Genomic DNA, 15,484 nt, shown 5'->3' with positions numbered 1-15,484 from the left:
CCTTATAAACAAATGCTCTCTAAGCCACAGTTGAAATGGATTCTGTGACCAGGTGTGATCTGCAGTAAAATGTCGTTTGCATCCAGACTTAAGATGGTCTCACCGTGTGTGTAGAAGAAAAAAAGCCTGAGCAGCTGTAAGAAACAAAGATTTAGTGCACCAGTGGGTTTTTCTAACCCCCCTGCACTCCTCCTCTTCGTGGCGGTGCAAGCAGACCGCCTGCCAGCTTCCAAACATGATGTCACAGAGTGGCTTGCTTAATTAAAAGATTATACAACCTAATTATTATAATTTAGGCTGCAGATGCATGAAGAACACTGGGCTCAATGCTGGAACAACAGACTCACGAGCTCTTTGCAACTCGTAATGGGATTCTTTTGATGTCAGATTTTATTAAGATGACACACGTTCTCATTAAGTGTACCATTAGTTCCTTGTTTACTGTGTGTGCTTTTAGCTCGACTTCTTTCCTCTCTGTCCCGGTTGCGTGGTTTCAATTAGTGAGGCAGAGGAAGGTGAAAACACTGTGTTTTTGTGTTGTTACTGCTTATGCATAACTACGTTAGTCGTTGTTGTATTGCAGCGATCTGTTGTTATGGGGTATTTTTGAGATTTTTGAAATTGTTAGTCTGAAAAAATTAGATTAAGTTCAGATTAGCTGTGTTATCTCGTGCACTTCAGCATTTACAATGTTGGATTTGTAGAAATACTTCTGGGATCAGTGTTGAAAATAAAGCGAAAGCATCTTTGCGCACTCGTAAAGACTTCCATTAAAAGTTCCTGCTGTAGTGTTTGCTGAGTCAACATATTTCTAAAAAAGCACCTTCTCGCACCCATGTGGTCCAGAGTCACAGAGGCTTTTCTTACAGTACGAGAAACGCCAGTTACTGTACTTACAGTAGACGTCTGTCCAGGAAGGTTGTGGCTAATTAATTTGTGGTGACTGCACTAATCCCGCTCTGGAGCGCCAGCCAAGCTCTGCCAGGAAACCTACACCACAGAAGCTGACTGGCAACTAGCTGGAAACAGCCTAGTTGCCAGGTTTGTTTGATTCCCTCCTGCCAGCATCAACATCTCTGTGTGTGTGTGTGTGTGTGTGTGTGAAGGAAAGCAAAGAAAGGAAGATCCAGAGAAGCCCATGGGCCATCCATGTCCTAAATCTGTTTTTGTGAATCAAATAAGAAAGGTAGACACACACTCTTTCCTCTCTCTGCTTCACTCAGGCATGTGAGTCCACGTGCTAGAACCAAAAAACCCACGAGGATAATACAGATAGCCTTTTTCCAGAAGTATCCAGGAAGCTTTTAAAATACAGTTCTGAAGGTCAGTGGCAAATGTGCTGTAATAGTGTGATGGAGAGAGACAGCAAAACAAAACAGGAGAGAAACGGAGGTTTAATGGAGTAGTTATTGTCCTCTGGAGCCTCATTGAGCGACTGGAAGAATCCGACTCTTAAAACTGGGCATGCTCATTCATCCATCTATCATTAAGAGTTCCTTCATTTCGTCTCTGCAGTTTGCCTCATTAGATCATGTAACTGAGGCTGCCATGACAGAAGAATCTAATTTCAAACCTTTTTTATTTTTTTATTTTAATTGTCATGCTTAGCATATTAGCAGTTGGACGTCGTAGCGGAATCTGAAATTGAATTGACCTAGAATGAAATCGTCAATCGTCAAGGGGACTGGGTTATATCCTCACACAATCTCCGGTCCTCCTCGAAGCGAGATAGAGTAATGACTATAGCAGACTCTGTGCTCTCGCCTTTATGAAGCCAAAAGTCCCCAAAGACTCCAGCCATAATATACACTGTCAGCAGATTGATGGAAAACAAGCGTTCAGGCCCTCATCTTCTCTTTTTTAGCACGAAAGCCTTCTTATCTCAGCTCGCTCTCATCGGCGCTGGGGCGTCTGCCAGCGTACCGAAGAGCGCCACCACCACATTCCTGGCTGGCACGGATGTCTGGACATAGCCGAGGCGCAGGCATCAGCCAGAGCCGCCTGCAGAGGACGGGGCTGGCACAGGCAGTCGAGAACTCAGCGCCCATCTGCTGCTGGAGCCAGCAAGGGGAGCCATCGTTTATTACGGCTGATGTGAAAAGCAGCTCCTGTCAATCTGGAGACATATTGTGTTGTTCCTGCACTATATAAGATTTCTGCACCAAGTCTGCATGTTTGGCTTTGGCCTGTATAGTCGGGGTATTTTTCTTTTTTCTTTCCCCTCTTCTCTGTTTTTAATCCGCCGAGGTTATCCTTCATCACAGATCACATTTCAGAAGACGGAGACGTGGAAAGAGCATCCCACTTCTTCAAACTCTGTTTTATCTCCTATCTGTCACATCACTCTGCAGAGGCTGCATCCACAGGCCTGCAGAGCCAGATTTAACCATGAAGCTAGCTTCAGTTCTCAAACTCCCACCTAAACAGCAGGCTCTTTTTGTCTGCAACGTCTATCAGACCTGCGTGTTTAGCCTGGCTGCAAAGTGCCGAGCTCCTCTGTTCAGCTGTGACTTAATCTTCCATCTTTGGCTCATACTTCAGGAAAAATATTGACGGTGACCCCAGATGTTTGACATTACCGTTGCTTTGTGTTTCGCTTGATAACTCTGTGGTGATGTTGCCCATGACCCCTGCAGGATAGTTTGAGCACTTATTGCGTAAACCGTTAGCGGTAGGCTTTCACATGCTCGCGTGGAGAGCCTTTTGTTGTGTTTCTGTACTTAAAGTAAAGTAGAAAAATTCCAGCCCGTTTCAAGTTTTCTTTTAAAAGTGTTCTTACTGGATTACCGCCGCGTTTTTCAGGACCAAAGAGACAAAAACGGCCCAACCTACTTTACCTGAGCAAAGCCTAATCCGTCTTAATCTAATAATTGCTCCCATATTTTCTGTCTCCTAAGAGCACAGCTGCAGGGGACGGCTGTGGCTCCAGGTCGCTGTGCACCATGGGTAATAACACCCAAGGTCGCTTTCATGGTCACGACGAGATCTGTGAACTGTCTGAAAGGTTTTTCCCCGTCGTCATCATGTGGGCGTTGCAGACAGATTGTTTAAAATCTTATCACAGCTCATTCTTTTCTTCCCCTCCGTCTCTGCTGGCTCGCGCTCTGTCCTCGGTAACGTGTGGGTTACGCAGAGATGCATTAGGCTGCCTGTGTTTCAACAGCCCGCCTTTTATGAGTGGGTGTTGAAAATTGGTGAGAGCTGGCTGTGCTCAGATGTCTCTATTTTAGATGCAGCATGACAGTTATGAAGCCGGGTGTCGAGGGATGAAGTCGAGGGGGGCGATGAGCGACGTGGCACACATCATCTTTGAAAGGCTTCTTTGCATACTGGAGCTGCATCTGCCATAAAGCAAACCGATCAGTCTCAGTCTGCGGCTGTTTACACATCCTATGATAACGAGGAATCGCTTTACAGCGTTATACTGTGGTAATACTTAAATAACCTCAGCAGTGGCGTGGGAAGAAGACAGGCCTTTGAATTCCAACACTTTGTTTTAGTCCTAGAACTAAACTGTACTGAATATGCAGTGCTGTGCAAAGCTAGCCATCATTTCTTCATGTTTTGCTAGGAAAATAATAATAAGGGCAGTAAATAAGCGTGTAAGGCAAAAATAGAGTTGTTATGACCTTCAACACAGCCTGAACTTTTTGCACAGCTTTCTTATAATTAAAGTAGTCTTCAGGAATAGTTTAAGGCTTCCTAAAGGTTTTTGAATGTTAGTTGCATTTTCTTGTGTCCTGTCAAGATGATGCCACACTGTTTCAATCATGATAACATCTGTTACATGTGGCTTGTTTTTAAATGGCTTGTAAATTCAGGTATACTTTTTTGTGTGTTTGTATTTTATGTATAAGTGGTTGCAACGTTGGGCACTAGCAATAAAGGTCAAAGCCAACCTCGATACTTGCATGTCCCTAGTATATTATTGGGAAGTTTGAAAATGATCCATCAAAAAAAAGAAATTGTGGGTAATATAACATTTTTATTGATTTTTCACATTCGGTGTGACCTTGATCGTGACCGGACTTTTACCAAAATGAAATCAGCTCGAGCTGTTATTGGTATCTACTATCACACGAAATTTAAAATGGTATCTTGGAGGCTAGACTGCTAACAGATAGACAAACAAACAGAACCAATTCCCCTTCCAGGGGAGAATTGGGCTGCTTGGAAGCAAAATACAACAAAATGAGGTCTGGCTGAAGATTTTTGCACAGACACAGATAATTTTTCCTACTTAAACCATGATTAGGTTTCTTTTTGCAAATGGAGCTCCGCATGATGCTCCAAACTAGTCCGCATCCTCCGTCCCAGTCTGAATTGTGCTTCGGGCCTCCTGGTATGACTATAATGAGGCAGTGATGCTGTGTGGCCTATTAAAACACTGTTGGAGTAATGTTTGGGTGGGGCATAGCCAACACTTTGATGCTGTTGACCGCCTCCCAGTGTGCTTATTAAGAGATTTATGGCTCATGCACCCCCCTCTCTCCTGTTCACACTGCCATTTGAGTGTTGTTTTTTGTCTCTCCTGTCATGGATACCATATGGAGTACTTCATTTGAAAGAGCGAGCTGTGTTGGCAAGCAGCGCCTCGTTAGAAGTGATGAGAGAGCTTTTCATTGCTGCATAGGAGAGGTGACATACTTCTGTCAAGCCCTCTTTTTTTTCTCTAAGACAAATTAATTTCTGTCATCTGGAATAATTTGATGAAAAAATATTCGAGAGTTTTCAAAATGGGAATCAGTTCAGAAGCTTCTTTCTTTTTCTCTTTCTCTTTTTTTTTTTAATATAATGGAAGGAGTGAACCAAGTTACCTGGCGAGGTTGCATCCCGGTTGCCATGCCAGTGTTGCCTGGTAATAAGTTGGGGGGGTTTCTTTGTGTAGTTGGTGCCGTGCTCGCTCCCTGCCGTCAGCGACGAGATGGAGTGAAACACACACGAACCGATAGGGATCTCAGCGAGGTTTCTTATAATGAGCCCTCTCTTTGCACACGAGCAAGCCCCTTTGCAGAGAGAGACCCTTTCCACAGGGCAATTACCCGGTACAATAACGGCAGCGATTGAATTTAGGTAGCGCGCGTGCATATGAGTGTCACCGGTAAAAGGGCAGGCTGGCTTGGCTGCTTGAAGATGGTTTTCAATTAAAGGAGATGAATAAACGCAGGGAAGCGCTGTGCTGATGTGCACCTCGCAGAGGATAAAACACTACCTGGGGTCAGTTTTGTGGATTTAATGGAAAGAGTCAGCAGGGTGTTATCCTTTTGTATTACTTTGATTCATCTTGACTTGATGGAGTTTGGGAGCCTCTGTAATGACTGGGGTTGAACACTGAAAGCTGCCTTTGAAGAGGCTCCGATATCATTTAAGAAAACGTGATCACTCTGAGGTTTGTGTTCACGTTGAGAGAAACATTATGGAAAAGTAAACTGCTTAACTTGTATTTAAATCGGCTTTATCTGCAGGGTCCAGTTAATCAGATGTTTTTTGTCACTTCACAGCAGATCTTGAATATATTTCTTGTGCTTGTTGACCTTTTTTGTGTGCTCGTTTCTGGATTTTTCTGCATTAAATAAATCCGGGACATTTACACCCAGTTAAGCGTGCATATCTGTCACTCGCGTTTCAGTGAGCTGACAGGGAAGTCGTACCTGGTCTGACTCGATCTTGTTTATCTTCACTCCTGTCGAGTTCAAAAAGGCAACCTGACCTCTTCGTTTGGCGGCGTTTCTGTTCCGTGTACGGGCGATCGCTCTGCGTCGTTCACGCTGGAGAAGACGAAACTGTTGCTGACAGACAGAAATGTTAAAATATTGGCCAAGAAATCACTGAAGCTGAAATTTCCTGGATCACCGCAAACAAACGCCGATATTTGTCCGTGATCAACATTTTCCAACCCTGCGATGCATGACTGAGACGTGCAGGGAATTTAAACTGTCACGATATAAGTCACAAGATATTAATCACCCTCCCTTACCTGTTTCGTGCTCTCTCTTCCCTTTTTTCCACAGCACTTATTAAACCATAAAGTCAGTTTTTAGGGAAGATCTTCTGCCAGCCGGTTTTAAGTCAGGCAGCCAGTGGAAAACTGAAAAACACACACCCACCCACACATACACACAAATCAAGTAATTTGTTGACGGGCATTGAAAGTTCTGTCAGTGGGCGTCAGAGCTTCCCATGACTTTGCCACTTATTCTCCTTTCCATTTGATCGTTCTGACATCTCGGTCCACCCAACCGAGGATGAAGCTATCACACTTTTCCATCTGAGGTTTTACTACAGCTTGTAAAAACACACTTGCCTGGACTCTGATAGATGGTTATCAGCATGTGTGATCCCAGCATGCCAGTCATTAATGAGGTCACCTTTCTTAAAGATCAGATTTTTCTCCCAAGTATTTTGCTTATGCTCAGGAAAAGTCGACTTTTATCACTTGGTGCCACGGATACTTTAAAAGGTGTTTAGGTTCAAGCCCAGAGGCTCTTTCCAGATACTGTGTGCAGGTTTCTGTTTTGTGTTTGCCACACTCTGCATCTGTCTTTCTTCTCATAACAGTGAGGAACATCTTCTTCCTTTGCTCTGTTTGACATGCAGCCTAATAGGAAAGCTAATCTTGTTAGTTTATCACTCCAGTGAAGCAGTAGGAATCTGCAGCAGCTGCTAAATTTCAGAGCAAATAAGGTATGGTCCTCTCCCCATTGCTGGCATGCATGTCTGGCTGGTTTAATGGATTGCTGTAGGTTTGTATTCATAACCCCAGCTTGAAGATGAGGACAGTCATCCACCTCTGATTTTGATTCTGCTTTTTTTTGTCCTGTAAAAATGACCAGAGGCCCGACACCCCGTGTGGAGCATCGCCATATTTACTCATGCAGCCATGGCAGGGCTGCGGGGACTGAACCTACTAAAGTGGATGCTTTTAAAGAGGGAGTAGTTGCATCAGCGTGCCATCTTTTGCATCCTGAAAAATTGATGACATCTTTTTCCAGTCTGTGCTTGTTGCAGTGCTGCTTGTCTTACCTCCTGACTGACATTGACTGAATAAGATGTTAAACCTACTTTCAGATCTTATGTGAACTTTTGGAGTCATGAATTATTAATCAGACTGAGTCTTATTTTTATTTCCCCCCCTTTTTTTGGTGTACTCTTTTGAAGTTTCACTGTTTGTTGTCGGCGTGTGCTGCTTGAGCTGGGAGGGCTGATGTTATCAGCAGTCTTGCAGGTCTTATCCTTAATTGGGTTATGTAGATATTGCGATTTGGGAGAGGATGGAGTAATGAAAATGGAGTGATCACGTTAGATAGTGCCGTTTTCATGGGTTATGGACTCTTTGTTACCAAGTGGCGCTTTAAATTAGTTACTCGTAGTGTAAAGAAGTGCGAGCATTGGGCACACCTGGTGCTCTGCTCTCTGCAAAGGATGCTCAAATATTGCAAAAATTATAATCACAGGTTTTTTCTTTTCAATATTTAGACCACAATTATTGCCATGGCAACCCAACTTTGAAGCTCTAATGCATTTGTGTGTGTCCAGTTTTATTATTTGACCAAAGCCTCTGTCAACCTACAAAAAAACCTATTATTATTATACATGTGATTACAAATAAAGTTTATTTATGTACACAGCCCTTCTCTGCCTTAGTCCCCTGCTTGAAACCTAAGAGACTACTATAGCAGAGCTCATGCACAGCTTTCAGCCTCCAGAAGAAGTCATACTATATGTACTAAATTCTATAAAGTAAAGTGAATCTGAGTCTTAAAAGCTTTGTAAACTGTCAGCGGCAGCCTTTGACTGTGCTTTTCTTGAGTGCCTTTTTTTTTTTTATCTTTTGAGGTTTTTTCATACTGTTCCCCTTCATGCTGAACTCTGCTGTCACTCCTTTTCCTGTTCAGGCCAGTTCTTAAACATTCAGTGTCACCGTCAGGCTGCGCACACATTTGATTTATTTATTTGAAGACTGCACACATGCGTGCCCACACTCCTTCGCTCTGCGTAGTCAAATGCACAAACAGACACAAACATGGCACCATTTATTTCATTTCAAACGTGGTGAAAGAAAGAGCAGAGGAGAGTCAAAAACATCTGGGACTCCAACGCTGTGCTTAAAGGAAATGAGTGCGCATAAATAAGGATTGGAAAGAAAAGCATAATTAAAATACTTTAAATACTAAATAATTCATCACCTGCTGATCACCTTTGTTTACCTTTTAAATTTTTTGACATTTCTGAGGACATATTCACCTCACTGTATATTTTAATAGCAAACAGGCTGAATTACAGAACCTTTAACTTCTTAAATATTTATCAGTGTTTTGCTTGGATACAGCGTATCAGCTGCAGTTGAATGTTTGAGACTCTGCGATATGCGTGTCACTTTAAGGATTGAGATTAATGTCTAATGTCAAACGCTCCAATCACTGTCTCACGCGCCGTCAGCAGCACTCATTTCTGCGACTCCAAGGCTCCTTGTTCTGCTGTCCTGTCATTTGCAAACATTTCAGCGCAGCTGTCTGGCTTTGACACGGTCCACTGAGAAGCTGTTAAACCGCACACATATGGGGCTATTCGAGCTCCCACAGTGGGTGTGTGTCTGGTGCCACGTATTTGTGGCTCCTGAGTGTGTCTCTCTTTAACCTCATGGAGCCTCGGGCTCGTGTGTCATCCTTGGATGTCGTCACCCTGCAGAGGCATGTTTGGGGAAACTTTCAGAGATAACATTGTGGTGTGTGTGATGGCCTGGTGGAAACACACAGTGCTCATCGCAGGTTTTTTCACTGATAACATCTCTGATGCTGCTTATCTCAGAGAATTCATTTTTCTTTTTAAATGCAGAAATGTGAAATCTTGTTTGTATTCATTAGATTGTGTTATTAGAACACTGATTTTGCCTCCGTCTGCATCTTGCATCTGTTCTTGAAAACTGAATCGGCTCGGCCAGCCCTGCCTGTCAGTGCCAGCAAACAAAGTTGGGAGAGACAGAAAGAAAGGAGGCGGTGAGTTTCAGATGAACCTATTATGGTGGGTTCTGGCTGTCAGGCTGACTTAAAGGCGACTCCCACCTGACAGCCATGACAGCCGTGCCAGGCTTAATGGGGTCGGCAGTGCAGTGAGCTGAAGAGGCGAATCGCCGTGTGCAGATATTTCACCCTCTCAGCAGTTTCCTGCTATATTTTTAACCCAGTTTCTGTCTCATCTGACTTATTTCCAGATACGTCAGTTGAATTCTGAGGAATTGTTTTGAAATGTGTCAAAAACACCCATGTGCTGTGATTGACGTGAAATATTAACAGTGCTGCAAGTTTTTTGGGCTGCTGATCGGTATCGAAGCCGAGGCGTATTTTTGTGGATGCGGGCTGAAAGACATTTCACTGTTTTAATGGCTTTCTAGCTTAAAAAAAAGTATTTGAATAGTAGAAACTTTAGGTATCAGTTTTTCAACACTGTTTACGCTTCTCATATGTTAGGACATGCAGAATTTGTTTCACTCATACACTGCAGCTCCTGAACTCCGAGGTTTTCCAGTCATATGGCAACGGAAATGCGTGACACGTGTGATCTCGATGTGATGACAGAGCACCAAATATTCATCCAGTGTTTGTGAGTGAATGTCACGTGTGCTGCTGATCAGGCAGCTCCTTCAGCTGAAGCACACAGAGTGTTTCCAGTAAGGCGAACATGTGTGAAGTGGACCGTTTCCTTCTGTGTGATTCATATGAGAAAGAATTTCGTTGAAAACATCCCGGCTTGTTTGTGCAGAAATTGCACAAATTTTGGGAAACATATCCCAAACGATTTTTCAGAAATTGAACAGAGTTCGTGAGTGAAAAGAACTTTTATTAATGAGCAAGTTTTAAAATGAAAACTTGAGTATAAAATGTAGTTTTTTGTTCAAACGAGCGGTCTAAACCAAAATAACACACTAATGCGTCATTAATGGATATATTGGTTTGTTAAAACTTTGCTAATTGCATCTTGACCAAAAGACGGTGGTGCGTTGTTTACTTGCAGGTTTGCCACCGTGTGACGTTCCTTCTCACTGCTTCTGATGGCACATTGCTAGTCGCAGCATTCTTTGTGTTGAATGTTTTTTGTCATAAGAACAGTCCCGTCCTGTGTTCCTCAGTCTCACTCTCTTTGCCTTTTATCTGCAACTCTCCCTTTCAACTGCTCTCTCTTTGAAGGGCCCTCAGTCTGAGTTTGGATAGCATTTACCCTGCTTATCTATCCCAAATGCCACACAGCGAATATCCGAGCATTCCTCTTTTCTGCAGCCCTCTTGTGACTCGCTGAAAAGCGTGACCTAAATTATCTGTGTCGATCTGGCCAGACTGATACAACTTCAGTGAAATTTGGGTTCCTGAGTGAGTAAAGTGAAGGTAAAAGACAAGAACAGGGATGGCAGTTGTGATGCTTTGTGTGCATGACTGTGTTTATACTGTTTGTGCACGTGTGCCCTTGAAGTCTGCTCTTCTGCGGCAGTTTAGAGAAGCAGGATTGGAGCGCGCTTGATAGATGTAGGTCACGGCACCTTCTCTGTTTGTTCAGTACAGTAAACTTGGCAGAGTCGAGCGCCTCATTCTACCCACCTCACTCTCACGTCTGTCACTCCGTGGAATGTGAAAACGCCTTATCTGTCTGCGCCGCATCTGCCGGGACTTTTTCCGGAAGTCGTTCCCTTTGCGTCTGCGTAGTTCTAAACTCACAAACTCGCGCTGTTTGTCAGCGAGCATCTCAAATGAAACCATCAACCGCGTGCCTCCGCCAAAGCTTGTAATATTGCTGCGCAGAGGAGGTTCGGTGTGATGGAAGCTGGCATGCTACCTCGCACCCCAGCTGTAGGCTTGGCATGGAGGCGGAAGGCTGTCTGCGAGCATAGATTGTCTGAGGTGGATGGCGAGGATGACTTCGCTGGTGTTTCCAGCCCATCTGCTACCTTTTATCCCAGTTTTGCACAGATGGAACAAATTCTCAGTCCCACAGGAGAATTGCTGGAGACCATTTGCTTATACAGACGAGGAGTTGTTACAACCCTTTGTGCAATAAATCATGGGGAACCTTCATGGTAGAGCTCGTTTCAGAGGCTGTGGGAAATGATTTATTAACTATGTCAAAATATTATTAATTGTTAATCAGTGAAAAAGAAGAAATCATACATTTCAGAAGCTGAAAGAAATACAATAAAAGTATTTTTGCTCAATATTTTTTTTTTTGCTTAATAGTATTGTAGGGTGGTTTCTTATGATTATTATGTCTGGCACGAAGTCACGAGGAAAAAACTGAAAAGTAGATGTGATCATATATCAAAAACTGAGTGAAAATTATGCAGAAGCTGGTCATGGAGGAATGATTCGAGGTTTGATTCGAGATAAAGTAAAAGCCAGTCATCGGGCCATTGGTGTCTTTGCTAGAACCGATGAAGTCGTCTATATAAAAATAGATTCCCCAAAGAAGAATAAAAAAACAAGAGTCTATTCAAATGGAAAATGACAAAATTAAAGCATACAGTCATTGAGCCCTCCATTCTTAGCTATTTTAACCAGCTGATAAAGGTGTAGCCAGAGCCGAGGTTTTACTGGCGACCGAAAAGGTTTATACGATGGTCTCAGATATTCAGTTGTTTTTCTCTGGATTTTAAAGAAGTACTGCTTCAATTTATTTGATGTCAGTGTTGAGAGCTGTTGCTTAGCATTTCTACGAGTAATCTTTTCTCTGATCTTCTGCGGTGCCGTGAGATGTCAGAGTCGGCACGCTTGAGCCTTGGAGAGACAAGTTTATTTTCCAGCGTGCTTTGCACAACCTTCCTAGCAATTGAAGGCTATTTGCCCACCTTTCATGTAACATTTAGATGGAATTTTCTGATTTCGGTCTTGCTGATGCAAATAAAAGTCCATGACTTAAGCTGACACACTGTTTTCTTTGAAATGCTGTAAGTAATACTTGTGGCCATATGAGGCAATCTGATTTACACTGGACCTGAACCTTACTGCAGGCTCACCAGAATGGAAGTCTTGTTTGACCATCCTTTCTAACTCGCTGTGTCTTTTCCTGCCTACCTGCCTGTCAGCGCTAACCACCTGCAGGACAGGAGCGGTGGCATGTTAGAGGGTCAAAGATGGGAGCATTTCATTGGCTCATTATCAACATCTTCCTTGATTTAACTTTATTGAAAGATCTACCTTTTTTTTCTAGCCAGACACAGGCAGACACACACGCCGTCACACAGGTGTAGGTATGGTTAATCAACTCTGGTGGTGGACCGTTACTTATCATAACAAACCCCAGACAGGCAGGATAACATTGTGTTATACGGGGCTCATGAGGGCCTGCCTCGACAACCTTTGCAGATGGCTATTGATAAGTGTTTCATTATGGTGGTTGTTCAAACTAGTAGGCAGCTGCTGAGTTTAAATCAGGTGCACTCTGATAATGTCATCTGTATGTTTACACTTGCCAACAATAAAGAGTGTAGTTTGTCATAAAAAAAACATATTAGTGAACCGAGATTTACAGTATAAACAAAACTGAATTGAATGAGAGGAAAAAATACTTCCCATGATGTTGGTACTCTGAGGTAGACACAATAGTCTGGTAAGGATATGCATGACTGTGTTTAAATGAGGGTAGAAACTACCAGCTGTGGGACACAAGTTTCGTGATCTGAATCTGTATAAAGTCATAAAATATTTTATATATACATAAGCTGTAGGATACTGACCATTGCTGCAGTGCTAGTATCAGTGTGTTCGTTTTAACTTGACCAACTGTACTGTCAAAAAGTCTTGTGTCTACACATAGTACATAACAATCAACTTAGCAAAAAAACATTTTTAGGTACTTTGTTACTAGCAGCAGTTACAAAAACACTTAATCTTTCTTTTTTGGGTTTAATCTGTGACAAATGCTGGTCAGCTATTGGCTGAAAAGTCTGCATATGTCAACAATGGTGTGCAGTATGTCCTTAAAAAAATTGAGGAAGCTGGACAAGCAGAGGACACAAGAAGCTGTAGCAGATCTAAACAAATGTTTGTATCTTTAGGCATTTTGTTACTAACTGGATGTTACAAAAACACTTAATTTGAAGAAATAATTTCAGGAAAGTGGGTGACTTACAGATATCTGCAGCAGATAAGCAGCATCTGGAAGTAATGTTGTTTCAGGACATGAGACATCAGTCTGGCCCTTTAGTGTTGGTCCATCTACTGTTGACTGCAGCCACATCAGGAATGGCGTCAGTGGGAGGGTGGCTGTGAAGAAACCACTGAATAGCCTGTTGTATGATGAATTACAAAGAAATGGACTAAAAATCAGAGGCAAACAGGTCTTATGAAGTGATGAATCCAAATTTCACATATGCTTCACAACAGTATACAAACAGTGGGTCGGCTTTGTCTTCTGTTTCCTCCGTCTGTTTGGCAGAGACTTTTGTGATTTGTGCTACAACGGTACTTTCACGTTTAACTGAGAGCACGAAACAAAACTGAACGGACCGATAATCCTCTGAGACGTGGATTAGTAGAGCATAAAACATGTCTCACACACAAATCTTGTCCGCAGCACCACGAGGGACAATAAAAGATTCAAGTGTACGCGAGGCTGTGTCTTTGTGTGCGAAGCACATCACGTCTAATTTAAGAGACACGTCTTCCTGAGCCGATGACAGCATGTGACCGTGGGCGTGTGATGTTTGAGTGTCAGAGCACCCACTCACATCACAGTCTATCTAACAGGGAAGGTATTTTCCCCCGGCGCAGAGGCTGATGATTTTACGAGAAAATAATTCACAGCTAGCCATTATTGTCTAAACATCACATTCCTCCACAGGGCTAAGTGGTTGCTATGGCGTACACTTAATGAACGGAAAAAGCAGTAAAACGTTAACAGCAGCCCCATTCTAATCTGACTTTCCCCTCTTTCTCCCTTTTCTCCTCCTTTCCAGTTCTGTCCATCCAGGCCGCTGCCATTCAGTTCACCAAGGAGCCCAAATCCCAGGATGCCTTGCACGGCCGCAGCGCCATGCTGCGCTGCGAGGTCAGCGATCCGACCGACATCAGATACAGCTGGCTTCACAACGGCCAGCCCCTGGAGAACAGCGAGAGGCGCTTCCAGGAGGGCAGCAACCTCAAATTCAGCGCCGTGGATCGGCGGCTGGACGCAGGAAACTTCGAGTGCGTTGCGGAAAACACGGCCACAGGAGAAGCGCTCCACTCCAACAACGCCTCCTTCAATATCAAGTGTGAGTGTTGAGTTTCAGGCCATTTTCCCTTCCTTTGACGGAGGAAATAAAACAACCCTCTTAAGTGAAAATTACCAACTGACAGGGTTTCATAATGGCAACAAGGGTGTGCATCCAGTTTCTGGATCAAAAAAGCCAAACAAAAGTTGCAGTATAAGATGACGGGGTAGTGTAAGCTGAAGGAATGTTTCCACCTTGTTGCCTTATTCTTCGTGGCTTCTCCTCTCTATAGGAAACTGGATATGTGCGCCACCAAGCATGTGTTTTTTTTGTTGCTTGTCTTTCCTCTCCGTTGTGTAACACTCTCTTTCTCATATACTCTCAAAGGGCTTTTTGTCAGGAAATTACTGAACAGTCTAGTTCACCTTAAAGCAGTATAATTATTTCGGTTTAGATTAGCACAGGTCTGTCTGCTCCAGTTTTTTTATTTGTGTCATGCTTTTCACATCTTCACCTTCTAAATGTGTTGTCAAATTAAGGGGAAGCACGCTAGTGTCTTAATTTTGTTATTTAGCTTCATAACCAAACCTCAGTGACCCGCTTAAGTTTCAGAGCAGAGGAAGCTGGGAAATTCTGCACAGCTCTGTTTGGGATAAATAACAACCTTGTTTGGGTCTCGTCAGAGGCCCTCAGGTACCAGTTGTTACTGTAAAGCCTTTGTGTCATACAAACAGAGTTTTCAGTGATGGTAGAAAGAGGGAAAGGAGAAAAAAAAAGCAGGCAAAGCGGGCGAAAAATGATTCCATCTGGAATATGTTCCCCTCTCTTGCTACATTCAGCCTGGAGGTTTGTCTTTGCTGTGATGGTGCTTGTTCAAAGGGTGATTACAAGAACAGATGAGTGTCCAGACCTCCTAGTTGTAAACTGAGAGACGGATGGAGGGAGAGAGCAGCGGTTTAACTCCCTCTCTATGATGTGTCTCCACAAGTGGATATTTGAGGCGTGTGATGTCGAGCACCGTCTCTCTCTGAGTGCTTGCAGTTGTAGCCAAAAGACCAAAGAGGCCCATCGGTTTTTCCCAAACCCTGTCCGATCTGACGGGAACCGCTCACATGTGTTGCAATTGAACATGATCTAGTGTGTGAATGAAGCTCAACCGACTTACTCCCACAGACTTAATAGAAAAGAAACAAGTTAGACATGAAGCACCAGTTCTCCAGAGCAGAATAAACTGCATTATCTGCCAAGCCATTAACATTCCCACGCACTGGAAAAGCAAGGCATAGTTTTCTTGAAAGGAAGGGCATG

General features: G+C 43.3%; 1 protein-coding gene across 1 annotated transcript in view; it reads left to right on the top strand.

Moving 5' to 3' along the window:
- ptk7b (protein tyrosine kinase 7b) overlaps nucleotides 1–15,484 on the top strand; it is an 86,487-nt gene that overhangs the window by 51,987 nt on the left and 19,016 nt on the right. The window contains exon 2 of the mRNA XM_005742402.1: nucleotides 13,940–14,236. Coding sequence (XP_005742459.1) covers nucleotides 13,940–14,236 — 297 coding nt within the window. The remainder of the gene's footprint in view (nucleotides 1–13,939; nucleotides 14,237–15,484) is intronic.

The sequence above is a fragment of the Pundamilia nyererei genome, unplaced genomic scaffold (assembly GCF_000239375.1).
Source record: "Pundamilia nyererei isolate P.nyererei 1_Seehausen unplaced genomic scaffold, PunNye1.0 scaffold00120, whole genome shotgun sequence".
NCBI lineage: Eukaryota > Metazoa > Chordata > Actinopteri > Cichliformes > Cichlidae > Pundamilia > Pundamilia nyererei.
The sequence above is the reverse complement of the archived record's forward strand: the minus strand, read 5'-3'. Positions and strand labels throughout refer to the sequence as shown.